At 41.6% G+C, this 27595-nt stretch overlaps 1 protein-coding gene across 1 annotated transcript in view; it reads right to left on the bottom strand.

The window, feature by feature from the left end:
• Positions 1–27518, bottom strand: part of MEI1 (meiotic double-stranded break formation protein 1) — a gene marked incomplete at its 5' end in the record, with an annotated part of 75226 nt that extends 47708 nt beyond the window's left edge. The window contains 11 exons of the mRNA XM_079141212.1: positions 720–854; positions 977–1076; positions 2083–2199; positions 3712–3826; positions 8061–8191; positions 11358–11561; positions 12103–12208; positions 14762–14835; positions 23878–23928; positions 24778–24901; positions 27357–27518. Coding sequence (XP_078997338.1) covers positions 720–854; positions 977–1076; positions 2083–2199; positions 3712–3826; positions 8061–8191; positions 11358–11561; positions 12103–12208; positions 14762–14835; positions 23878–23928; positions 24778–24901; positions 27357–27518 — 1319 coding nt within the window. The remainder of the gene's footprint in view (positions 1–719; positions 855–976; positions 1077–2082; positions 2200–3711; positions 3827–8060; positions 8192–11357; positions 11562–12102; positions 12209–14761; positions 14836–23877; positions 23929–24777; positions 24902–27356) is intronic.
• Between the last annotated feature and the right edge of the window lie 77 nt (positions 27519–27595).

Genomic DNA, 27595 nt, shown 5'->3' with positions numbered 1-27595 from the left:
AGAGGCCCCGCTTAGCCCCCAGAACTCCCTGGCTGAACCCTCTTAAGTAGGAGCCTGAGGAGTCTCCTCTGTAACCTGACTACTCTGAGGACAGACCTTAAGATCCTGACATCAGGATTCTCCCAAATAAAAGTCCCAGCCAACTCTTCCTTAATGAAACCCATAGCTGAGAATCCCCACTCAAACACAGAACTTCCCCTGAGCTTTTTAGTGCCTCATCCTCAAGAGTAATAAGGTAGCCAAAGATCAGGAGATATCTGAGAAAAGCTTCCCAAGTGAAAGCAATACAAAAACCAAAAAAAGAAACATAAAGAAGACTGAAGAAAAAATGAGTATTTCAATAAAATTCTCCCCAGAAAGATAAAAATTATGTCCATGAAATAAATGTGGAATATACTATAAACTAAACATGAATTTGAAAGAGCTCTTCCAAATTAAAAATATGAAGTCAAAAATAAAACACTCAATATAAGTGTTGAAAGAAAAAGTCAAGAAAATCTCCCAGAAATTAATACTTAGTGGTAAAAAGATGAAAAACTGTCAGAAAACAATCGAAGGGAACTCCCATCATCTAAATGACAGCTCCAAAAACAAGAGAACAAAACAAACACAGAAGAAAAAGATATGATTTAAAAAAAAACGGCCTTGGAAACTGCCTGGCCTTGACAGGCCCCTAGGTCCATGGCTGGTAGGAAGCTCAGCCTTGCAGGGTCTCTCACCTCAGGAAAGCAGAAGTGGCCTTCATGGCCTCAGCAGCCACCTCCAGCACAGGGCTACTCACTGCCTCTTGGAGGGCACGGCCGGCATCCCCACACAAGGCCGAGCTTGTGAACAGCCTGATCTCCTCCGGCTGCCTAGAGAATGGCAGATGAGAAGCAAATGGGTGAACTTCTACTGCTGTCCCCACCAGGAATAAGAGCTCTTTTCCTTCCCCAGTCTGGCCCCTATGGACATGATGCTCTCCCACTTTGCTCACCGAGTCAAGATCTCAGCAAACAGCAGTAGGCCCTGCTTGTGCAGCTCTGTGTTGGTCAGCTTCAGGCTTCCCTGGAGGCTCCTCACCACTGCCTCAATCCCTAATTCAGGATGACATGACAGAGGTCAGGGATCAGCCCTTTGCAGTTCCTTCACCACCCAACCAAGAGAGGTGACATGTTCAAGACAGCACCTACTGGCTGGAGGAACCCTGATAAGGTTGAGTCTCTGAGACCCAGCTGTGAGATCTTCAAGAGCAGACTTTTATTTGATTCCTCTCTGTCTCCCCCACCTTAGTACAAGCCACAGCACGGGCCTTGGTGGTGAATGCCTGCTGACTGAGCTACATATTCTCTATTTGACATACTCCTGTTCCTCCTTGGAGAATCAGCTTGAACCTCTCCTCCTCCAGGAGGCCTTCCCTAACCCACTCAGGCAGAGCTGTAAACCTCCCTAAGCTCCCACAGTCCTTGAGCTTCCCTTTAGCAGAGCTCTAATAAGCATGTGATGAAATTGCCTATTCACGAATCTCTATTTCCTGGGGATAAGGACCATGTTATACGCCTTTCCCAATCTCCAGGTCCTAGCCTGGTGCCTGGCATAGACTAGGAAGACAGAGTATAAAATGAATGATTGAATGTGCCCACTCTAAAAATCCAGATGTGATGATAAAAAGTCCCAACAGGAGAGCATCATTAGTATGGAAGGGGAAGGGGCAGTTTCAAGAAACTTTGAAAGGACGAATTAACAAAATTTAGGGACTAACTAGATGGACAGATATTGGGGGCATGTAAGGGACTAAATCCAAAACCAAGTAACATTGTTTTTTAGAGTTGTCTTTCATATGCAACAGGAATTCATTTAGCAGCTAATTGGAGGGCCCTTCCCTTGCTGAAGAGTCTCAGCATATTTCTGCTAATCAGTGAATAGCAGAACAATTTGGATATCAATGCTTGCATACTGAATCTGGTAATGAGTTTGAGCTGATGGAAATGCTCAGACTCAGCAATCCCCTCAAGGTAGAGGCCAGCTCCCCAACACTGTTGCTATCAACTTCAAACATCCGTCCACCCAACCCAGAGCCAACACAGGACCTGCACTACCAACCATACACCGTGTGGCACTTGGAAAAGAAGAGTGGTTCTTCTGCCAGGAGTATCAAACAGTTGTAGCTGGACCAGATGAGCATTTCACTGGACGAGGAAAGATGTTCAAAGAGGAATTCTGGTCAGGGATGGGGGAAAAAAACAATAAATGACAGCTGTGCGATCACAATCCTTTAACTGATGCCAGAGCCTTGTATGTATTCAGCATCCTCCTCCTGATGCTGTTTCTGTTCACACACCCTCTCCATGAGACATGGTCATCAATTCACAGATAAAACTGGAAAGTGTTCAGGATTCTCATCTAAATCATTTTTTTTAACAGATGAAGAAAATGAGACGAGAGAGGCATGGCTAGTGGCAGAGGTGGGACTAGAACTTAGGTCTCCTAATTCTCAGGATGGCAGCAGTATGATGCATAAAGAGTTCTTAGGGGGCTGGGGAGATAGCTCAGTTGGTAGAGTGCTTGCCTTGTAAGCACAAAGCCCTGGGTTCAATCCCCAGCACCCCTCCCCCCCCAAAAAAAAGAGTTCTTAGAGTCAGAAGAACTTGATTTTATATCCTATCTCTGCCAATGACTACTTATTTCCCTTCTCTTAGCCTCATTTCCCCTCAATAATCATTTACAACCCCTCAAGTTGGTTTACATTCCCATACTCCTACATTCCCTACATAAAAGTGAATATGTGCCTGGAGCAGTGGCACACGCCTGTAATCTCAGCGGCTGGGAAGCTGAGGCAGGAGGATCACAAGTTCAAAGCCAGCCTCAGCAATTTAGTGAGACCCTATCTCAAAATAAAATTAGCCAGACACGGTGGCACACACCTGTAATCCCAGTGACTCAGGAGGCTGGGACAGGAGGATCGTGAGTTCAAACCCAGACTCAGCAACTTAGAGAGGCCCTAAGCAAGTCAGCAAGACCCTGTCTCTAATAAAATATTAAATAGTGATGTTGCTCAGTGGTTAAGCACCCATGGGTTCAATCCGTGGTATCAAAAATTCCTGGCATATGGGGCTGGGGTTGTGGCTCAGTGGTAGAGCACTCACTTAGTGTGCATGAGGCCCTGGATTTGATCCTCAGCACCACATAAAAATAAAATAAAGGTATTATGATCACCTACAACTAAAAACATATATTTAAAAATCCATGGTGTCAAAAAATAAAAATAATTAATTAATTAATTAAAAAACATGCTGGGGGTATATCTTACTGGTTAAATGTCCCTGGATTCAATCCCCAGTACCCCCACCAAAAAAAGTGAGGAATTAAATGTGGTAACATTTGCAAGCATTTTAGGGCATATCTCGTGGCTCCTAACAGGTCCTAGAGAAACATTAGCTCCTTTTACCTTTCTGATCTGCAGGTCTTTCCCCACCCCACACTAGATTTTACTCCTAAGTCAAATAAATCACAAAGATCAAGAGCAAATTACTCAAGATCATACAAGAAATCTGTAGGAAGAGGATACAGAAGTTATGAAGCCTACTTCACATACAGCTGACCCTGTCCCCACCCTATGTCTTCAGTGTGAGTTATCAAAGATCCTCTGACAGGGCTGCTGCCACTGCTGTGATCCTCAGGGCTCCAGTCAAAACCATGGGGTCCATGGAGAAGTTTAAAGGGTCTCCTTACCAGGGATGTCAGCATGGATAAAGGCTGGGGCATGCTTCACTGGAGAGTGGACCAGCACTGCAGTTATACAATGAGCACTGGCCACCTGCAGGGTCTCATCTCTGCAGAGGAGAAACTGGAGGAACAGAAAAAAGAAAGAAAGAAAGAAAACCAGTCACACCATTGACAGCACCAGAGGACCCAGCCCCAGTGCCTCAGGGCATGAGCCTAATTCACCTCTGATCCCTCCTGTACTATATGGCACCCAGCACACAGGAAAATAGATATGGATTTTGGAAAATAATCACTGTGAAGAAACAGAATGAAATCTCACAATGTAAAATCCACCAGTACCACTCAAAGAACACTAAAACCACCATCAAGTAGTGCTCAAGTTTTCATTGACAAAAGTACTTTCATAGCCCTCATCTGATTTGACATTTGCAACAATCTATGACATAAGAAGGGAAGGTTCCACTACGATCTTCACTTTAATAAACATATATAGATAGCAGGCCTGAGAAAGTTAGCCTTAGACAGGCCTGTCAGCAGGGCCGAACCTGGGCTGGTTTGGGACCCTGGATTTTAGGAGGATTCCTACCACTCCCAGAACTGATGAGAGTGTGTGACTAAACCATTTGAACAAACACTGTAGTTCATGCTGAACACCTGCTTCCCTCCCAGGAGTCTGGAATTTTGGTATGTATGAGGCAGAGGGTACTTTCATGATCAGCCAGACAAAAACAAAAACACTGGACCCTGAGATTCTAATGAGCTTCCCCAGTTGGCAATGTTTTACATGTTACAATTCATTGCTGGAGGAACTACATGCACTCTGTGTGATCCCCTTATAAGAGGACTGCGCTTGGTTTAACCCAGATCCCATCCATGTGCCTTTTCTTCTGATTTTTTTTTTGTATCCTTTCACTGTAATAAATCCTTACATTGCATATAACTATACGCTGAGTCCTCCTAGTGAATCATCCCACCTGGAGGTGGTCTTGGGGACCCTTCACCAGGTTAAGTTACTTACTCCAGACCACATGGCTAAGAGGTGGCAAAGCTAAAGCAGAAACGTAGTTCACCCAAGTCCAAACATAGGAGTCTTCCCACAACTGAGGCCTGCCCCATTAAAATTTTAGATCAGGTTACCCCTCCACTCAAAAACTCTCAATGAATTTCCATTGCTCTCTGACATTCAAACTTCTATTGGACATCATGGCCATTAGGAGAGCCCCTAACACTTCCAGAATCAAGAAAAGAATTAACTGCAACCACAGATTTTAAGTATAATAAAAACTTATTAAAAATATTTTTAAAAAATAAAAACTTAAAAAAATATTTTGTGGGGGAATGCCCAGCAACACACATATCATCAGGAAAGGCAGAGTGTGCCTGATTTTATAGCTTTGAAGGAAAAGGACCAAGTCTATTCATGTTCAAAGAGAAGCATCTGGGGATAGCAGATTTAACCCATCTCAACCATATTGGACTTAATAGAAGACACAACCTTTCTATTAATGTGCAAAAAAGTTTAGATACTTATGCTTTATCTTGGTCTCTTTTCCAAAGGAAACAACATGATATTTTACATTAAGATGTTAGTGATGGGGCACTGGGGTTGTGACTCAGTGGTGGAGCACTTGCCTAGTATGTATGAGTATGTATGTATGGGTTCGAGTCTCAGCACTGCATATAAATAAATAAAATAAAGGTCCATGCATAATTAAAAATATAAATATATATGTATATATATAAAGATGTTATTGATGTAAGGCAAACTGCTATTCTATGTACCATTTAATGGGTAACACATTTTCTTTTCTCTTTCTTTATTTTGTACTGGAGATTGAACCCAGGGGTGCTTTACCACTAAGCTACATTTTTTTAAATATTTTTTTTTAGTTGTGTATGGACATAATACCTTTATTTACTCATTTTCATGTGTGCTGAGGATCGAACCCAGTGCCTCACACATGCAAGGCAAAGAGCTCTATACTGAGTTACAACCGCAGCCCTTGAGCTACATTTTTTAAAATTTTTGAGACAGGATCTGCCAAATTGCTTAAGGCCTTACTAAATTTCTGAGGCTGGCCTTGAACTTGCAATTCTCATGCCTTAGCCTCCCAAGTCTCTGGGATTACATGGGTGCACCACCACATCTGGCACACATTTTCTTAAGAAAAAGTGGTACCAATTAAACAATGACACACCATTGACAGTAAAATATCTCCCATTCAAGCTGGGCACAGTGGCACACACCTATCATCCCAGTCACTCCAGAGGCTGAAGCAGGAGAATCTAAAGTTCAAGGCCAACCTCAGCAATTTAGCGAGGTCCTAAGCAACTTAGCAAGACCCCATCTCAAACCAAAAAAAAAAAAAAAAAAAACAAAAGGACTGAGGATGTGACTCAGTGATAAAGCACCCCTGTTAAGTCCCCAATACAAAAAAATATATATAATTACTATGACCTACCAGGGCTTCCACGATTTGCTCTGCTTAATCTCTAGCCTCATCTCATGCCACTCCACCTCACCTCTCGCCCACCATCCTATCCCAGCAGCTCCATCTGTTTCCAAAACTCATTGAGGCCTTCTCTCCCTCTGGCTTTGATTTGCTACTACTGCCTGAAGGGCTTTCCTGCCTACTCTTCATGCCACTTATTATTAATTCTTCAACTGTCAGCTCAAAAGTCAGCCCTTAAGAGAAGTCCTGCCTGACCTGTAAATGGCTTTCTCCACTACTACCTCATCCCATTATTTCCTTCACAGCACTTACCACAGTCTGTAATTACTTTGGATGTTCATTCACTTGTTTAATAATTGCCTTCCTCACGAGTCTGTAAACTGTGCTAGGGCAAAAAATTTGTTTACATACCATGATGTTCCCAGTGCATAACACAGTCAATAACATATCACATTAGTGCTTCATATTTGACAAAATGAAGGATTCAACATGGCAAAAGCAGGAACACAAATATTGACTCCTAAAGCATGAATGTGGGAGAAAGTTTTGTCATCATCCAAATGCAGAAAAGAATAGCACTGGACTCTGGTCATTACAAAAATGTCAGAATGGAGGTATAAAAATACATGCCAATATTACCCTTACTTGAAATTTTGATATTTTGTGCATCAATATTTTTGTACTATTTTTATTTTTTAAAACATTATGTATCTTGATTGCTGAGTATTTTTCAGCACCCACTTAAATTTTGCACCCAATGCAAGTTCCTTCCTCACTCCCTTAGCTCCAATTCTACTGGTAGGATTATAAAATAAACCCTAGTCACCCAAAGTTGCCAATGGAATAAGAGTTTCAATGTATGCAGTTTCAGGGTAGAACCCCTAAGCCAATATTTCTGTCTCTGCAAAGTTATCCTGCCCCAGGAAAGTGTACTCTTCAGTCTCTGTCACTGCTACCACCATGCTGCCAAGGTACACTGTGAGGGCACAAGACCCTTAAGTCCTTGTGCCCCAGTTGGACACAGGGTCAAATGTCCTAGAAGCAGAAAAATGAATACAGGGACCTGATATAAACTTTCCTGGTTTAGATACACAGGCTTACGTGGATCATTCTAGAGGCATTCTAGGGAAACAAGAAGGAGCAGTTTGTTTTGGATTTTTACCTATTACCAACTGACCCTTCATTACTTCTGACCAGAGCTCCTTCTCATTCTTACAGAAGGAGCCCCACTGCTGGTCAATCAACCCCTGCAATCACATGAGGATTTACAGCTCTAGTACACCCTGTGCTAAGCACTGGGGAGAGAAACACAAGATTGAGGTGCTGCTCTGAAGAAGTTCCAAGTCAATCAACCACAATATGGTGAGACGAACACTGACAGAGGAGAGCCTGACAGAGGAGAGCTGGGGTAACAGGAGCCCTACAGGCCTGAAGCTGAATCAGCTCAACGGTGATAGAGGAAATATTCTACAAGCAGAGGGAAGAGCTTCTGCACAGCACAGACAGGATGACCCAGCATGTGTAGGACCAGGGAGGAGCAACTTAAGGCTGGAGTGCTGGGCTGCACAGGTAAAAGAGGTTCAAGGGAGGGGTAGGATCCAGATAAAGGGGCTTTCAGTGCCAACCTGGGAAACATCACTGAAACAGCTGAGTGGCTTTGTTTCTGTTCTGTATGTATTCTCCATTTCCAGGCAGTCCAAATATGAAGAGATAGATGCCGAATAAGAATTTATAATAGAAAAGAATCTTATTTTGAGTCTTCTAATAACATATTTATTCTGGCCAGTAAGAAAACATTTTTGGAAATCCTGGATAAAAGGTGTGGTCGATGAGGACAGGCTCAGGAAGTTCTTGGGTTCCATTGTTATTGAACCTAGAGACCAGGAAACACAAGATAACTACCTTTTTGAGCACCAAAGGCAGTGAGGTCTCTCCTGGTGACCTCTCAACTCTCTCAGCAGTCTCTGCCAGTGCAGATTTGTTCATGATCAGGGACACAAAGAGATCATACTTCAGTAGCTGCCTCAGCAAACCTAGGAAGCAAAGAGGTTGAGAAATGAGGAGACAGGAGTACAGGTACTGGAGTACTTCCAAGATAGATCCTCAGTCATCTCCTGAGAACAATGAAGAATGGTAAGAATCCTTAAGCACAGTTTGCTTTCTGCAGCCCATCGTACTCCCACAGAGATCTAATGAGACCCTACTAAGTCTAGGCCTAAGGGTCTAGGAATTCAACAGTATGCAAGACAAACGTAGCCCCAATTGCCCTATTGAATTGTGTTCCATAGGGAAAAGGATAATATCAATATGTCACCTGGCATAGCTCCTGATACACAGCAGAAACTCAATATTTTTTACTATTTTGGGTATGGTGGCACATACCTATAATCCTAGCTACTTGGGAGGATAAAACAGGAAGATCACAAGTTTGAGGCAAATCTGTGCAACTAAGCAACACCTGGTCTTAGGACAAAAAGTAGGAAGGGCTGGGGAAATGGCAAAGCACCTCTGGGTTCAGTCAAATGGAGCACATGCTTTTGCAAAGGAAACAGACATAAAAATAAGTCACCTGGTCAGGTGCAGTGGGATTACACCTGTAATCCCAGCAGCTCGGGAGTCTGAGACAGGAACAAGTTCAAGGCCAGCTCAGCAATTTAGCAAGATCCTGTCTCAAAATAAAAAATAAAAAGAGCTGGGGATGAGCTTGGGTTGTAGCTCAGTGGTAGAGCACTTGCTTAGCAAGTGTGAGGCACTGGGTTCGAGCTTCAGCACCACATATAAAAAAATAAATAAAACTGAAAAAAAACAGCTGGAGATGTTAGCTAGGGTTGTGGCCCAGTGGTAGAGTGATTGTCTAGCATGTGTGAAGCACTGGGTTTGATCTTCAGCACCACATAAAAATAAATAAATAAATAAAATAAAGTCATTGTGTCCATCTACAACTAAAAATATATATCAAAAAAGAAAAAAGAGCTGGGAATATAACTCCATAGTAAAATGTCTTTGGGTTAAATTTCTAGTAGCATCCCCCCCCCACAATAAAAGAAATAAAAAAAAGTCACACAAAGTTGAGGACTGTGATGCACACCTGTAGTCCCAGCTACTCAGGAGGCTGAGACAGGATTGCTTAAGCCCAGGAGTATAAAGGCCAGCCCAGGCAATATAATACGACACCATCTCAAAACAAAAAATACAAATGAGTCACACAAAATGATTACTTAACAATTGTGATGAATGATACAAAAGAAGAATAGCCAGACTTATGAAAGTATATACAAGATGATCTAACAGTGTGGGGATTAGTAAAGCCTTCACTTGCAAGTTAAAGTTGAGCCTGAAGGCTAAGTAGGTGAAACCATGTGAAGGGGAAAGGTGGAGAGAACAACACTCCAGAAAGTGCAAAAAAGGCCACAGTGGCTGAAAAAAGTTAAAAAGTCCAGAAATGATGACTGAGATGTCATTATGCTACAAAAGCTCCTATAAGCAATATGAGGGATTCTGATCCTTATGCTAGAAATTGTGGGAAGCCACCAAAGTATTCCGCATGAGACATAATTTAATTAACAGGCAAGCAAACACTGCTTGTCAGAATATTAAAACTTAATACTAAATATGGTGGGAAAAAATGCTCAGAGGACTGTAGGGAAACAGGGGAAACATCTAACCCAGATTAAGGCCTTCAGGAAGACTTCTGGAAAGAGAAGATACCTGAACAAATCTTGAAGGATGAGAACTCAGATCAAGAGCCAACTTCTGGGTAAAAAAAAAAAAAAAAAGAATATACAAAGGCACAAGAGTCTGGTGTGTTCCTGGAGAAACATTTGCTTTAGAAAGGCTGTTGTGAGTGCAGAGCAACGACAGGGAAAAGTTTGATAAGGATTAGATCACAAAGAGCTTAGAAGGACCCTGGATTTTAAATGAATAAGATAATATATAACAGAATATCAGTCCGATAGCACTTAGTAGTTCAAAGGATGTGACTGCACACCTAGCGGTGGGCCAAGGGCAAGAAGAAAAGGCTCCAGAGAAGAGGTTATATTTAAAACAGGAATTCCCACCTGGTGAAACTGAGACTTTCCTCTGCTATGTACTAGCTAGCTTGAGGACTGGCCAAGGCCTCAATTTAAGGCCCTACTTGCCCACTTTAGCTCTAATATGCCCAATTCCAAGATACCACATATTTAGGTGTCATCCTGGTGCACCTATGTGACAGCACTCATCACACTGGACTGTCTGTCTGTCCTCCACACAGGTCTATGAGTTTCCCAAGAACAGAAGTTGGCTCTGATCATATTTGTGACCTCAGAGCCCAACACAGAGCCTGATGCAGAATGAATGCTCACTATATATGGTTGGACTGCTCATAACACAGCTCTTAACCCAAATTGTGAAAAACCATTATCACTCATAGACTATCCTTTTCCCTATAGCTCCTGCTCTGAAGTAGACCCTCATTCATTCACCAATCACAGTGCACATCTGCTTTAAATAAAATATGAAAAATGGGGTTGGGGTGTAGCTCAGTGGTAGAACACATGCTTAGCACATGCAAGGCCCTGAGTTCAATCCCCAGCACCAAGAAAATAAAATGTAATAAAATATGGAAGCTTCCTTCTCAGAAGCAGCTGGTAGTTCTTTTGAATTTATGTAAGTAAGTAATATAAAAAGAGGCTAGAAGTTGGTACTGAGGCTCCTGAAGAGCCTTGGAATAAGAAGCAGAGAAACTTGGCTCTACCCTGGAGTCCAGGAGGGGCAATGGAAGATTTTTCTGACTAGGAAAGTGACTGTATAGTGGATACAAGCTGTAGAGTTTAAAGATTAACTTAGCAGCAAGAACAGGATGCGCCAGAACAGGCAGTGAAGACCTGAAGCAGAAAAACTGTTCCCACTTTCCTTCCTCTTTTTCTCCCAAAGTCAACATTCTTAAGATGCCACACTGAGGGCTGGGGAGTTAGCTCAGCTGGTAGAGTGCTTGCCTTGCAAGCACAAGGCCCTGAGTTCAATCCCCAGTACTGAAAAAAAAAAAAGATGCCACACTGACTCTAGGCATTTTCCACAGTCTATGCATCTTATCTCCAAACTCCTGGGTTCTACCTTTCGTGAAAAAGCAAACTTCCCCACCACTAGAGCACCCAATATCTCTAGTCCTCAAGCAAAACCTCAAAAACTTGTTCTTTTTTCTCCAACCCCATGTCTTACCCAAGCAGTTGATCTGGAGCTCCTTAGTCTGGGCACCTTCCAGGGTAGAAAGAAAGAGAGGACACAGCTTTTCCCGGAAATGGCCTGAAAGCATCTCAGCAGCCATGGGTGAGGAGTAGAGCTTCCCATACAGGTAACAGACAGAAGCTTGGATCCCTTCATTGGGGTATACCAAGCCTCTCAGCAGATGCTCCATCAGGCCACCTGTCCAGAAAAAAAACCAAGGAGCAGGGAGAAATCAATCTCACATTGTCAACTGTCACATGAAACTCCAAACTCTTATTCCCAATGAAGCAATCCCTTAAACACCACCCCCTAGTAAATGCTTTCTGAGTATTTCATCAAGAGAAAATCAAAAAGAAAAGAAAACAGAAACCTAAGTTTAGAGAAGTTAAGTAATCTATCCTTGGACAGATCCTCCATGAGATATTTATTTTCATTTCAATGATAAAAGAAGGAAGGGCTTCTATATTCCAGAATTCATTCCTCCTTACATTCAAAAAGAAGGTCATAGTAGGTATCAGTTTTTGTTAAAAGAATGAACGTACTTGCCCAAGACCAGATTTTAAAAATTAACTTCTTTCAAATTGTCCCACTTGGAGCATATTTTGCAGATGTAGAAACTGAAGGCTAGAGAAGGAAAGTAATAACTTTCCAGGTGAACACAGTGAATGGGCCACCCAGACTGGCAGTATGACCAAAGCAGGCAAAGGGTAGGGACTGCTCTTCCCCATAGGTCACTCACCATGCTCCATTACAAGCTTGTCTGCCAAGGCAGGGATGGCATCCACCAACTTGCCAAGAAGAGTCAGGGTGGCCAGGCTGCCTCGCATGGAGGGCATGTTACACAGCTACAGGAAGTGAACACACTCCACTGTCAGTTAGGATCAGGACAGACTGCCCACAAAAACTGATCTGGTCCTACATACCCCAATGCCTGTGTTATGCACAACTCTCATTACAAGTAGCTTCTTTAGCCCGGTGTCCATCTCCTTCATTAAACTGGGAACTCCCAGAGGAAAGACACTGACTCAAATTCCTCTGAGTCCTTAGTACCTATCAAGCTCAGTACCTATCCAGCTCAGTACCTGTTTGTTAAACTGAAATAAAATTAGCGAATATTGGGGTGGGTTTTTAGCTCAGTGGTAGAGCACTTGCCTAGCATGTGTGAGGCACTGGGTTCGATTCTCAGCACCACATATAAATAAATGAATAAAATAAAGGTCTATCAACATCTGAAAATTTTTTAAATAAATGAAATAAAGGTCCATCAACGACTAAAAAATATTTTTTTAAATTAGCAAATATTGTCTCCTATAGAACCAGAAATAAGGGTGAAAGCTGGGAATGTCATAAAGACAAAACTGCTCAATGCAAAAAGAAAATGACGATAGAATGATAAAATTACCATCATTACTATAGCTACTAATACTGAGCGATCTATATGCCAGACACGATGCTTGATGCTTTACTGTGCGAGTCATCACCTCTCCTACTGACTAGCATACCACTATGGGCAAGATTCTTAACTCCTCTACTTGAAAATAATAATAGCACCACCTTCATGGGGTTGTTGGCGGGAGTAGATAAGTTATTGCATATAAAGCACTTAACATCTGGGTGTGGTGGCACACAAATGTAATCCCAGTGACTCAGGAGTCTCAGGAGAATCACAAGTTCAAGGCCAGCCTAAGCAACTTAGCAAACCCCATCTCAAAATGAAAATAAAGAGCTGGGGCTGTAGCTCAGTGGCAGAGCGCTTGCCTAGCACGTATGAGGCACTGGACTTGATTGCGATCCTTAGCACTACGTGGAAATAAACAAATAAAGACATTCTAGCCATCTACTAAAAATTTTTTTTTAATTAAAAAGGACTGGGGAGGGGCTGAAGCTGTGGTCCAGTGGTAAAGCGCTTGCCTAGCACATGTGAAGCACTGTGTTCGATTCTCAGCACCACATAAGACCAAATAAACATAAATGAAGGCAAAGTGTCCATCTACACCTAAAAATGTTTAAAAAATAAATAAATGAAAAAAATAAAAATAAAAAGGACTGGGGATGTAGCTCAGTGGTAAAGCACCCTTGGGTTCAATCACCAGTGCCATAAATAAATAAATAAATAAATAAATCACCTAACACTGCCTAGCATACAGAAAGTGCTCAATAAGTGCTAAATGACATACTCTTAAGTATCAACCTATGCAATTATCAATTTAATCTGATTTATTATTAATCACAAATTACAGCAATTTAAATATAATTTTTTAAATATTGTTTTAGTTGTAGATGGACACGATACCTTTGTTTTATTTATTTATTTATTTATTTTTTGTGGTGCTGGGGATTGAACCCAGGGCCTTGTGCTTGTGAGGCGAGCACTTTACCAACCGAGCTATCTCCCCAGCCCTATTTATTTATTTTTATGTGGTGCCAAGAATTGAACCAGTGCCCCACACAAGCCACAACCCCAGCCCCTTATATATAATTTATAATTAAATTTTGCTCTTGATGGTGTTAAGATGAACATTTATATTTTGCAAAATAAATAAAAAGTAACTCTAATATTATTCCTCTCTGTCTTAAATATAAAAGCTGCTATTTAATTTTTTTTTTTTTTTTTTTTTGCAGTACTGGGGATTTGAACCCAGGGCCTTGTGCTTGCAAGGCAAGCACTCAACCAACTAAACTATATCCCCAGCCCTAAAAGCTGCTATTTAATTTATTCTTTTACTATATTAAAGAAAGCATGCCCATTCAATGCCTACCTTAGATGTTGATAAAAGCAAATGCATCCAGTACAACGTAATGTACACAATTCGAAGCCAAATAAAAACACTAAACCAAAACATAGCAAACATATTTCCCTGATAAATACATCAAGGAAATCTGTATCATATTCAGAAGATACCGAGAATGGGCCATGGGATGATTGTGCCAGAAGGATGGAGCTTCACCTCGTGGAAATAGCATTTGGCAGATTGAAGGGGGAACAAGGAAGCTGCAGAGTGTAGGAGCAGAATCAGCAGCCCCACACCTAGCTCTGGCTCTTCCACCCACCAACTCGGTGACCTTAGACAAAACCCTTCCCCTTTTAGATTCCAGTCTCCCCATCTATTCAAAAAGGGTTTGACTCAATTCTGACAGAAGTTGAGGATTCTGAGGGGCCTCAAGAACCCACGACTTCCCAGGAGCCACACCTGTAATCCCAGTGGCTCCAGAGACTGAGGCAGGAGGATGGCAAGTTCAAAGCTAGCCTCAGCAACTTACCAAGGTCCTAAGCAATTTAGCAAGACCCAGTCCCAAAATAAAGAATAAAAAAGGCTGAGGATATGGCTCAGTGGGTTCATCGCCCCTAGGTTCAATCTCCAGTACCAAAGAAAAAGAACCTCCAGCGGTCTACTGACCTCTTTGTGGCACTCATCCAGCAGGCAATGGACAGTCTGCTCCAGCTTCAGCTGTGTCATAAGCTGGATGAGAACTGAGGAGACATGATAGTATTACGGTGCAGAACACACCCGCCCAGTCAGAATTCACCTTGCACAACTCTTCTAGTCAAAGTCAGTATAGGATAGTGACTTGCTAGGTTTAAGTGTCTTTTCTCTCTCTACCAATAAACTATGAGTACACATGCAAACTAAAGGATTTCAGGTTTCTTCCTTATTTTATATGACTGGTTCTCAACTCAGGCTGCACATTAGAATTACCTAGGAAACTTAAAAAAACAAGTTCAATCCCCAGTATGAAAAGAAAAAAAGAAGAAGAGAAAAAAAAAAAAAAAAAACTAAAGTCCAGGTCTCAGCTCAGACCAATTAAATTAGAATTTCTAAGAAAAAAGCCCAAGTATCTTTATATTTTAAACATGAAAAACTACAAACATATACTTGAATATATATTTTTATATTTAAATATTTTATAATATACTTGTATATTTATATTATGCATTTTAATAGTTTAAAAATATTTTTTCTAGTGATTTTGGAGGCCGAGGCAGGAGAATTGGAGGTTTGAGGCCAGTCTCAACAACTTAGCGAGGCCCTAAGCAACTTAGTGAGACCCTGTCTCAAAATTTAAAATAAAAAGGGCTGGGGATGTGGCTCTGTGGTTAAGCACCCCTGGATTCAATCCCCAGTACCAAAAGAAAAAAAATGTTTTCTAATATAAAATTTATTTCTAAAGTTTTCCAGGTAAGTCTCTTATTTTTATTTGTTTGTTTGTTTGTTTGTTTTTGGTACCAGAGATTGAACCCAAGGGCCACTGAGCCACATCCCCGGCTCTTTCTATATTTTATTTTAAGATGGGGTCTCAATGAGTTGCTTAGGCCCACACTAAGTTGCTGAGGCTGATTTTGAACTTGCAATCCTCTTGCCTCAGCCTCCCAAGCTACTGGGATTACAGGTGTGTGCCACCGTGCTTGGCAGGTAAGTCTCTTATGAAGCCAGAGTTGAAAACTACTACTTTGTACTACCTCTATTTTTGTCCTCCCTAGAGTCTGCTCCTTTGTACACTAAAAAAAAAAAAAAAAAAAAAAAAAAAAAAAAGCACCAATTATTAAGATATTATTTCTCATCTTCAAATCTACCTTTCTATACAATCATTTGTGGTGTGTCTACTGTCTTGGAGAAGTGGAGAGGAGGCTGGTTCCACAAAGCTGAAAAGCTTCTAACTAGATTTTGTGGCTGCTATGGGAAATTTCTGGCACTGCCAGGTAAAGAAACAGTATTCTAGGATAATACTCCCAGAAACAGAAAGTGAGCAGGAAGCAAACAGGAACCAAGAGGAAACTGCAAGTCCTTCTTCACACTTGCAGTCTCCCTCTAGTGCTTGCCACCTCAGTAAAGTTCTTGGGGTCTAATGATGGATATGCAAACTATACTGGCACCAATGAGAAGCAGATGGCAGCAAGATTATAACCCTATTCAAGTGTGTCCCTGAAAGAAAATGATGAAGGGTAACTTCAAGTGGTTCCAATGTTGTCTGTGTCGCTGGCTCTTTGAGGTTCTAAAATCCATGGATATTTGTCACCGCTTGCAGCAACAACTTGCACGGGTCTTATGGGTGGTGGAGTGGAAACTGAGGCACTTCTATCTTTCTCTTTAGTGCACTGCTTTCTTCCTTGTTTGTTTATAGAGGATAGAGGAAATGAGGTTTACTTGCTTTGAAAGGAGAGAGAGAGAGACCCCGCTTATGAGAGAAAGAGACTTTGCTTAAGAGAGAAACTTTGAGAGAAAGACAGGCTTTGCTTAGAACTTAGAGGAAGAGACTTGCTACACCTTAAAGTCCTGCATCCTGTGAACTAAGGGTACGTCCACCCAAGGTGCCCTAGTGATGCGTCTCAGTTCTCCGTTCCGTGATCTGCCTTCCACCGCTGCCCCTACTCGCTGCTGTGCCGCTTTTCCCTACTAGCGGCCATCACGCGTTTCCTAGCTGCTTTTCCCTGCGTGTGTCTTCTTCTACTGCTTTTCTGCTAATGGCTGCTGTCCGTGTTTTTCCCTCTGGCTGCTGCCGTGCGTGTGTCTTCTACTGCTTTTCTGCTAATGGCTGCTGTCCGTCCCTACTAGCTGCTGTGTTCTTTCTTCTGGCTGCTGCCACCGCTTTTCCCTACTAGCTGCTGCCGCGTGCTTTTCCCTCTGGCTGCTGCCGCACGTGTGTCTTTCTTCTCCTGCTTTTCTGCTAATGGCTGCTGTGTCTGTCTCGCTCTGCCTACACTTATATCACCTCCAGGAGGCGGAGAGCAGGGCCACGCCTCTTACGCCAAGATTAGGCGAGATGCTCCGAGCAGGCAATTAGTGCTCGAGAACACATGCGCATACATTGTGTGCGTGGATGATAAAATCACCTTAGGGTGCTTATGTCCATTAACCTCCTCGCTGCCGATGTGATCAGGCGCCATCCCGGCGCCGCCAACATGGCATAGCCCCCAACAGTCTGGACTGAGAGATGATCAGAAGTACATACAAACCACATTGATTTATAGGCAGCTGCTGTTTGGTTAGCTGGTCATGGACTTGGGGAAGACAGAATTGGTGGCAATGAGGTCTGAGAAAGAAGATGGACCTTTCGGAGTGGGCATAAAATATGAGATATCTGTGTCCTTTTTGAAACTCATTAAGGATTATCTACTTACAGAAGGTTTTGTTTTGTTGGTACTGGGGATTGAGCCCATGGGCACTTAACCACTGAGCTACATCTCCAGTCCTTTTTATTATATTGAGACAAAGTCCCACTAAGTGCCTGAGCTGGCACTGATCTTGCTATTCTCCTGCCTCAGCTTCCCACGTCACTGCTGCCACACTGAGCTGCTATTACAGAGGTTCTGAATGATCAGGTGGACAAAGTGGCACAGGTTATGGATGTCAGTCCTCCACTTTCCTTAGCTACCCCATGATTCATTCAATGGGCCCAAGTACCAAGTGGCTATAGTGGCGTAATTAAAGGCTATGTGGTCTCAACATCAAGGCTGACATCAGGGCTGAATTGATTACTGCTACCACAGCATGCCTAAATTGCCCTCAGCAGAAAGCTACATTAAATCCCCAGTATGGCACCATCCCTGAGAACAACCAGTCATGTGGTGTCAGGTGGATTACACTATAGCCCTTCCATCATGGAGGGGCACAGATTTGTCCTCACTGGAATAAATGTGTGTTCTGAATATGGGTTTGCTTTCTCAAGCCATAATACTTCTTCCAACAACATTTCTGTAAACTTCTAAGTTAACCTGGAATACGCTGTTCACTGTTACAGTATTCCACACAATATCACTTTGGTCAAGGAACTCACTTAACAGCAAGAGAAGTGCAGCAAGGTGCTCATACCCATGACATCCAGTGATCTTGTCCCATAATGCATCACCAAAACCAACTGGTCTAAAAGAATGTGGAAGGGCGCTGAAGACAGCTATGGCACTAGTTGGAAGATATCTGAAAAGGTTGATTTCTATATCTTACATGAGGTATATCCCTTGAAAAGGTGATCAACATAAGGTGCTATCTTTCCCACAGTAGAACATATGGGCCAGGGATCAGTAGGTGAAGTGAGATCACTCCTCTTATTGTAACACTTAATAACCCACTACAGAATTTTTGTATCAGTTTAGCTGTTAGGACTTCCATAATGCCATATAAAACACCACAGCCTGAGTAGCTTAAACAATATAAGCTTATTTTCTCACAGTTCTGGAGGCACCCAAGACCAAGTTATTGGCAGATTTGGTTACCTCTGAAGTCATTCTCCTTGGCTTACAAATGCCTGCCTTCTCACTGTGTCCTCACATGACCTTTTCTTTGTACATGTGCACTCCTTGTGCCTCTGTGTGTTCAAATTTCCTCTTCTTGTAAGAACACCAGTCGGATTAGAATAGGGCCCACCCTAATGTCCTCATTTTAACCTATCACTTCTTTAAGGACCCTGTCTTCCAAAACACTCACATTCTAGGGTTTAAGGCTTTAACATATAAATTTCAAGGGTAATACAATTCAGCTTACAACATATCCTATCCCACAACTTTGAACTCTGCTAGTTTAAAGCTCTTAGCTCCTCAGGGAAGGATGCGTCCTTGAGAGGAGACACAGTGGTTTCATTTAATTAGAAGTCATGACTGTCTTCTGGCCATTTCAAGCTCCTTATGCCAAAAGATAAAGAAGAGATCATTCTAGTACCTGGAATAATTGATCTCAAAAACCACAGGGAGTGTTGGGGTTGTGGCTGAGTACTGGGGCACTTGCCTGGCACATGTGAGGCCCTGGGTTCCATCCTTAGCACCACATAAAAATAAAATAAAGGTATTATATCCATCTACAACTAAAAAAATATTTTAAAAAAGAAAGAAAACCATAGGGAAACTCTGTTTCTACAAACAAGGGCAAAAAGAATTATGTCTGCAAACAGGGATGATCTAGGATGATTCTTATTACTTTCATATTCAATAGTAAAAGTTAAAGAAAAACTTTAGCAATCAAAAAAGACAGAGCCAAGGTGAGGCATGGTGATGCAAGCCTATAATCCCAGCGACTTGGGAGGCTGAGGCAGGAGGATCCCAAGTTCAAGGACAGCCTCAGCAACTTAGTAAGACCCTCTGGCTGGAGATTCAGCTCAGTGGTAAAGTGCCCCTGAACTAGCACATCTCCAGTCATTTTTATTCCCAGTACTAAATAAATAAATAAATAAATAAATGGCAAAGCCACTGAAGATTCAGACCTTTCAGAAATGAAATTTTTGGGTTACCTAGTCAGGTAAATATCCTGACCAGTTAAGATCCTGGCTAAAGGCAAAAGAACAGGTATAAAGAAGGAAATTATAAATATTAACTACATACTAATAACTACTAATAGAAATGAGAATTATAGCAACATTTCATGTATAGATGGATGACTATTATTTCTTCTCTCCTTTTTTCCTTTTTTTTTTTTTGTACTGGGGTGCTCTGTCATTGAGCTATATTCTCAGCCCTTTTAATTTGGTTTTGAGATTAAAGATGTGAGATTACAGGTATGTGCAAATGTGCCCAGTTCCTCTTTTCCTTCTTTCATTCCAGGGTCTTGTGCTTTAAAGGCAAGCACTCTACCAGTTGAGCTACATTCCCAGCCCCTTTCCTTCTTATTTCTAAAAGTCTTGTTGAAGTTTAACTTTGAAATGTAGTCTTTAGGTAATAAAATATTCAGATGGAACTGCGACTAAATTTGAAAATAATTATCATGCCCCAGAGACGTATGTTGTGATGGATTCATTTATATATCCAGAAATTAAAATAATTTTTGGAACTTTTCATCTCCTTATATTGGAGATAGTGAAAATAGCTTTGTTTGTAAGAAGTAGATGCATAAAATATAGCAACATCTCAATAGGTAGGATCAAAGTTGTCATTATGGTTCTAAGGGAGTTCAAATATGTGCAGAAGGTACTTCAAAGTAGCTAAGGGCAAATAATACATAGAAAGAGAAGTGGGACAGTAATATCACTTCTGTTTGAGAAGGCTTATAAATGAATATTTTGAAAGCACTTTCTGTCTATTGGGGCAGAGAATTGAATGTATATTCGCTGAAGTAAAAGCAATCTGAAATTGAATTTGTCAGCTATGGATCTACTTTAGGAGCATATAGGAAACACCTTTAGGCTGGCATGAAGATTTATTTCAGAGTGCATTCTGTGCATCCAGTTAATTCACTTTCTTTCCCTTGACAAATTCCAGTGTAAAACTGGCACTGTGAGAATAACTGGGATGCAAATCCTAGTGTTTACACAGGGAGTGAGTTGACTAGATTGGTCTGAAAACAAATTTTTCTTGTTTAAACCTTTTCAAAACTATACAATAAAATATGTTCATTGATTTGTTTATCGTTTGATAAATTCATTGTGAAATTTAACAAATTTTATAAAAATGCAACTTTACTCAAAACAAATATTGAAGCTATAAAAGTTCAAAAAACATAAAAATCTATATGTCTGTACATCATTCTGAAACCAGAAGTGACCAGATGCTACCAAAAGTCTCATTTTTGTTTTGCTTTTTCGTTATAAATGAACAATTCTTATTCTAAATGAGAAATCAAAATGCGATGCTAAAATTGTAAAAAAAATGTGTGTGTATGTGTGTATGCACATGCAGAAGGGGTGTGGACACCAAGTAGCCAAATGGATAAACAGAGTCAATTATTAAGCTATTATCTTAAAGCTCCAAAGTCACCAGTGGTGGTCAGCTTTCTATCCCTGTAACAAAAAACTGAGAAAATGAACTTAAAAGAGGAAAGATTTATTTTGGCTCACAGTTTTGGAGACTGCAGTCCATGGTCACTTGGTCCCATTGTTTCTGGATCTATCATAAGGCAGTACATCATGGCAGAAGATGTGATGTTTTTGAGGAAGAGGGAGAGACGATAAAGATAAAAATTTATAGTAAGAGCAAGGGAAGAATTAATATAGGTTGGCTGTTAGTATGAGAGAAGTGAGAAAGAGAATCCAGGGAGACAGGTAGGTGAAAGAAAATATGTACAGATTTTTTTTCAAAAAAAAGGTAAAAATATAAGAATACACAACAAAACTGTCATCATATATTATTCAAACATCCCACTTCTCAGTAAATTGATGCATGAAAAATATTTGGATTCAAAGATGATGATCCACAAATGGCAGATAATAGGTGACAGTCAGTGAGTGATCAGCACTCAAAAGATGGGGGATATGCTGGCAGATTGTGGGTGTTTTGAAGTGGATGAATGGGGTAAACAGCAGGGGATCAGAGGGCAGCAATGAATGCCTCACAGAGAAACAGTATTTCCTCTACTTGAATACTGAGTTACAGAGTGACAAGGAATGCAGCTTCCCTCTAGTCTGCCATCTTGGATTGACATTTTAGGGCTTCTCTAGCCTGGACTTCTAAACCTTTCCAAACTCCTCCCAAAACACATTCCAAAGGCTTCTGAATCACATGGTCAGCTATAGTCAGAGCAAACACCTCACTTCTGGTACTAATTTCATTTTACTCAGCTTTCCATTGCTATGACAAAATACCTGATAAAATCAACTTAAAAGAGGTAAGATTTATTTATTTGGCTCATGGTTCCACAATTTCAATCCAGGGCTGCTGGGGATGTGGCTCAGTTGTAGAGCATTTTCCTGACATGTGTGAGGCCATGGGTTTAACTCTCAGCACCATAAAAAAAAAAAAAAAAAAAAAAAAAAAAAAGAGAGAGAGAGAGAGAGAGAGAGATTTCAATCCACAGTCACTTGGTTCCATTGTTTGTGGACCAGTAAGACAGCACATCATGGTAGAAAGCAATGGCAGAGAAAATCTGCTTATTGCATGGCAGATTCAGAGGGAAAGAGAGAGAGAGAGAGAAAGGAAGAGGGACCAGGGACAAGATAAACCCTTCAAGAATATGTCCCCAGTGACCTACTCCCTTCACCTAGGCCCCATCTCCTAAATTTCTACTACCTCCTGATAGTGTCACCAGATGGGCCTTGCTAAGTTGCTGAGGCTGGCTTTGAACTTGCCATTGGGCTGCCATTGACCTGCCACTGAAGTTGCTTTGAACTTGGCTGGGAAGCTCTTCAACATAAGACCTTTGGGGGACATTTCAGATCCAAACTATAATACCACCCTTCTATACTTTGCTTTGGGATACTGGGACTGAAACTCTGCAAACCACATTTCTTTGCTAACTGACTCCCCATTAAGTTCTGCTGACAGGCAATAGAAAGAGATGGCAAGCTTGTAGGAAGAAGGGACCTACTGCTTCCTCTTTGTTTCCTCTGGCTTTACTGTTTGTTTATTCTCTGCTTCCTAGTCCTATGAGTATTACCCTAACACTCACTGCCTTTCCTTAACAGCAGCTGAATACAGTTTGTAGTTTTTCCAGAACCACCTTCATTTCAACCCCTCTTCCCCCAGATAGATCTCTATCATTTGGTCAGTGCCTCTCCTCAGAGGTCTGGGTCCCAGGTCTACAGGATACTTCCTCCAAACTCAAAATGGCCAGGCATGGTAGCACATACCTGTAATCCCAGCAGTTTGGGAGGCTGTAGCAGGAGGATGGCAAATTCAAAGCCAGCCTCAGCAACTTAGCAAGGCCCCTAAGCAACTCAGTGAGACCCTGTCTCTAAATAAAATATTTTAAAAAGGGCTGGGATGAGGCTCAGTTACACCCCTGGGTTCAATCTCTGGTAAATAAATAAATAAATCAATAACTGGTGTGGAGAACTGGGGTTGTATCTCAGTGGTGGAGCACTGGCCTTGCACGACATTAAAAAAATAAATAAAATAAAATAAAGATATTATGTCCATGTACAACCAAAAAAAATTTTTTTAAATAACTGGTATAGTTCCTGGATCCTAAATGGTATAGTTCTCTCTTTGCAAGAATCTACCCATCGGGACCCCATCTGGGGTTGTGGCTCAGTTGCCTAGCACGTGTGAGGCACTGGGTTTGATTCTCAGCGCCATATATAAATAAGTGAATAAAATAAAGGTCTACCAACATCTAAAACTGTATTAAAAAAAAAAAAAAGAATCCACCCACCCCTGCCTTCTTTCTCTACAGTCCCTTTATAGTTTATCATATGTACTTCCACAGCTTTAATTACCATCTGTGTACATACAAATTTCAATAAACCAATGTGAAATGTAAAAATTAAAAGAGTTAGGCTGGGGATGTAGCTCAAGGTAGAATACTTGCCCAACATGCACAAGGCACCGGATTCAATCCCCAGCACAGCAAAAACAAACAAAAAAGTTTGGAACTGTGTCTTTGTAATAGTAGTCACCAACTAGTTATTTACCAATCAATCTCTCCTCCAGATTGTAAACTCTTAGAGGGCAGAGACCACCTCTTATCCATCCATATATCCCTAGCCTGGTATAGTACTTAGCACAGAGTAGATGCCCAAGAAAGAAATTCAGAGTTTTAATGACTAACTAATTGAATTCTCCTTATCTGTCTCTAATTGGGTAATTTCACCAAAATCTCAAGTAACGGAGTTGCAATTCAAGTTAATACACCCAGCATCCAATGCAGTTTCACCTTACCTTCAATACAGAGGTCTGTTACATTCCCATCTTCTACATTGCATAACAGTCCTTGGTGCAGAGGGAAGTAATAAAAGATGGTTAAAAATTCTCTTTTAAGAGAAAGAAACCCACAAATATATGCTGTGGATTCTAAAACTAGCAACCTTAAGCAATGTCCAAGCTAAATTTTACTCTTAACATCAAACACTTAAGATTTTCAATGACCTGCTTTAGCTTTGAAAAGATGAGAACTATTAACGTGGCACAACAGAAAACTGTGCTCTAGAGTCTGACAGATCTGGGGTAAAATTCAAGCTCTGCCATTTGTTTATGACCTCCCTGAGCCTTGAGGATCATCCTATCTCCCTTAAATACTGCCTTGGCAGTTAAAAAGCTGAAAAGCTTCTAACACAAAGAAGCACCCAATACAAATTAAATGCCCTCCTCTCCAAAATGATTCATTCCACTGGAAATTAAAATCATATTAAAAGATGAGACCTCAGGTAAAATTTAATCTGTCTCACTTTACACATGAAGAAACGTGTTTCTTCAGGCACAAGAGAAGTGAATTAACTTGATCAGGGCCACATGGAGATCAGTCAACTCCATTCCAGGTCTTCTGATCTTGTGCAAAATCTAGATTGGACTCTTGTGAAGAATCATGTATTTCCCATACTCATCTTCACATTTTTACTAACCTCTTAGATCTAGAAAGGCCAATTACCATAAAAGATAGCTGCATCGACTATCTTTGAAAGGGGGCCATATCTCCATCATTACAACAAAACAATGGACTAGTAAACTGTTACAATACAAAAAGTCTAAATCGTTATCCCAAGATCATCTCCCCAAGATCGCCAAAAGTAAATACACATGCTATACATGCAAAAGTCACACCAAGTTTCCTTTTAATCTCACCATAAAGGATATTTATGAAGTGGATGCAGACTCTCTGGTCCTGAGTCACCAGCTGTGTGACCAGGGAGGCATGCCTCACAAGGGCATCTCGAAAGCAGGACAAAACATGCTTCTTGCGCACTAACTTTAAGCAAATTAAGAAAAATACTCAATAGCAATCAAGTTTCAGTCATTCTGAACCCAACTGCATTTCCCAATTACAATTACAAGATGGTATTAGAATGGTCATCTAAACTATGAGTTCCATACTCCCTGCAGGGAGCATGGATAAGAGCATTGTTTCAGTTAGGGAATTCACATGTTCACACAGTGAATTATATACAAGTTGAGGTTCTTACCCTGTATTTACATAGTACTTTACTCTTCACAAATCATTCTTTTGTCCACCAACTCATTTAAGCCTAACAAGTTGGTGAAGCAAGCAAAAATAGATGTGATATAGAGTTGAGAAAACAGAGACTTAAACTTTCCCAAGGACTCAAATCTAAGTCTCCAACCAGGTCTTGACTGGGGATCATTCATAAGCCTCCCAGAGTAGGTATAGAAAACAACATCCTTCCATTCAATGTAGGCATAACTCCTCACACTCAAGTCACTTTCCTGTACAGTTAACTGAGTAGCAGCTATGCAAAATGCTAAATACGGTTAGGTCAAAAAAAGAGATGAACCCTAAGGATAGGACCGGAACACGGTATAAACTGACTACATTACTCCTTCAATTGGTGAGAGCTGAAGTTAAGAAAGAAGTACATTTGGTAGACTGGGGCTGCATAAGGTCCTGGGTTCAATACTCAGCACCACAAGCAGTAATATGTGTCGGTTCAGTAAGCTGGGGCTAGAGGATTACAAGTTCAAGTCCAGGCTTGGTAACTTGGACAGATTGTGTCTCAAAATAAAAAGGGCCAACAGCTGAGCTCAGTGGTAGAATGCTTGCCTAGTACATGTGAAGCCTTGGAGTCAATCCTCAGTACTGCAAAACATAAATTAATTAATTCAATAAAATGTGGAGAAGGAATATCTCATTGTCTTTAACCTGTGCTATTTTAAGTCTCCTGTTTTTGCTTTGCCAATTCATCTTACATAAAAGATTAAGCTGATGATCTAAATGTGCCATTCAAAAAAAAAAAAAAAAAAAAAAAGTCTCAATAACTCCCCTTTGCCTGACAGATTTAAGTTCAATCTCCTTAGCGCAGATTCAAACTCTTCAAAGTTGTGATCTCAACCTGGCTCTACTAATCTCAACTCCTTCAATCTCCCTTCATACACACTATAGCTTTCTACCTACCTCCGAGGATAAGTCTCCCATCTCCAAATCTCACTCATCTGCTGAAGCCTAATTGTTTCCTCCTCTAAGAAACCTTTCCTAGGGCTGGGATTGTACCTCAGTGGTGGAGTGCTTGCCTAGCACCTATGAGTCACTGGGTTCAATCCTCAGCACCACGTTAAAAAAATAAATACCCCAGCGCCAAAAAAAAAAATAAATAAATATAAAGGTATTGTGTCCATCTACCACACACACAAAAAAGCTTTCCTAATGGCATTCCTTTTTACCTTACACTGCACTTGTCAACAAACATCCATTCTTCTAAATTTTCCCTAAAGTGTTTTATCTTCTCCCCTACTGCACGGTCTTAACTTATCTCTGATTCACTGCTCCAAAATTGCAATCTTAGAACTCCTGCCCTTGGTAAAATCAGAGGTTATGAGCTAGTTTAGTGGTTCTGAGAGTGATTGGTCACCAGCCAAGATCGTTTTTATTTTTAAAACTGCTCATGCAGTCAGGTGTAGTGGCACACACCTGTAATCCCAGCGACTCAAGAGGCTGAGGCAGGAGGATCACAAGTGGGCCAGCCTCAGTAACTTAGTGAGGTCCTGGTTCAAAAATAAAAAATTAATAGGTAGCTCAATGGTACACACCCCTAGGTTCAATCCCCACTACTAAAAATTAAACATAAAAAATAAATTACTTATGTCAAAGACCTGCACACTAAAAAGGGTTAGAATGGTAAACTATAAGTTCTATGTATACAATAATTATTTGCCTTAATATGTAATAGATTTGCTGTTATTTTTAAACGAATTCATCTCTTTCAATTTGGTTTTTGTTTTCATTTCAAATACAGTAACTATCAACATAAACGAAAACTCTTTGGGTCTTCAACAAGTTTTAAAAAATTGTAATTTTATCCTGAGATCAAAAATTTGAGAATGGCCCCATCCCCACCCCAAGATATGAATTCCCTTCCCATGAATTTGAAGGACAAGTGATCTCCCACTCTTCTTGGATGCCCCAGTGGATAAAAAAAAATCCACCGCAAAGTGGGCGGGGACGGCGGGAACCGCAGAGGGCAGGCGTGCCCGCCTCGGTGGGGTCCCGGGCATCCGTGCGCCCAGGGCGCGGCGCCGGCGGGCAGGGGCCGCCCTCGAAAGGGGCTGCGGCTCCAGCAGGGCACCCGCAGGCGTCTTAAAATTGCTTTAAAACAGGCGGGGTGGGAGGCCCGGGGTAGGAGGGGGGTCAAACGGGGCCGCCCCGGCGAGCAACCAAGCCCGGGTGGCCAGGGGAAGGGGTCCGCCCGCACCGACACGCCGCGCTCCGGCAGCAGCTCTAGCGCGCAGGCCAGGCAGAGGCGTGGGGACACGGGCAGCAGCCAGCGCGGGTCATGTCGATAATGGGCCCTCTCCAGGAGCAGCGCCGTCTCTTCGTCTCTCCCAGGCGCCGCCGCTGCCTGCCTCACAGCCATCTCCTCGCTCGCGCTCCGCAGCACCACGTCTTTTCCCGCCCAGCTTGCGCGCGTGCGCACTTGAAGAGGAGGTCTGC

The sequence above is a fragment of the Sciurus vulgaris genome, assembly GCF_902686455.1.
Source record: "Sciurus vulgaris genome assembly, chromosome: 5".
Classification (NCBI taxonomy): domain Eukaryota; kingdom Metazoa; phylum Chordata; class Mammalia; order Rodentia; family Sciuridae; genus Sciurus; species Sciurus vulgaris.
The sequence above is the reverse complement of the archived record's forward strand: the minus strand, read 5'-3'. Positions and strand labels throughout refer to the sequence as shown.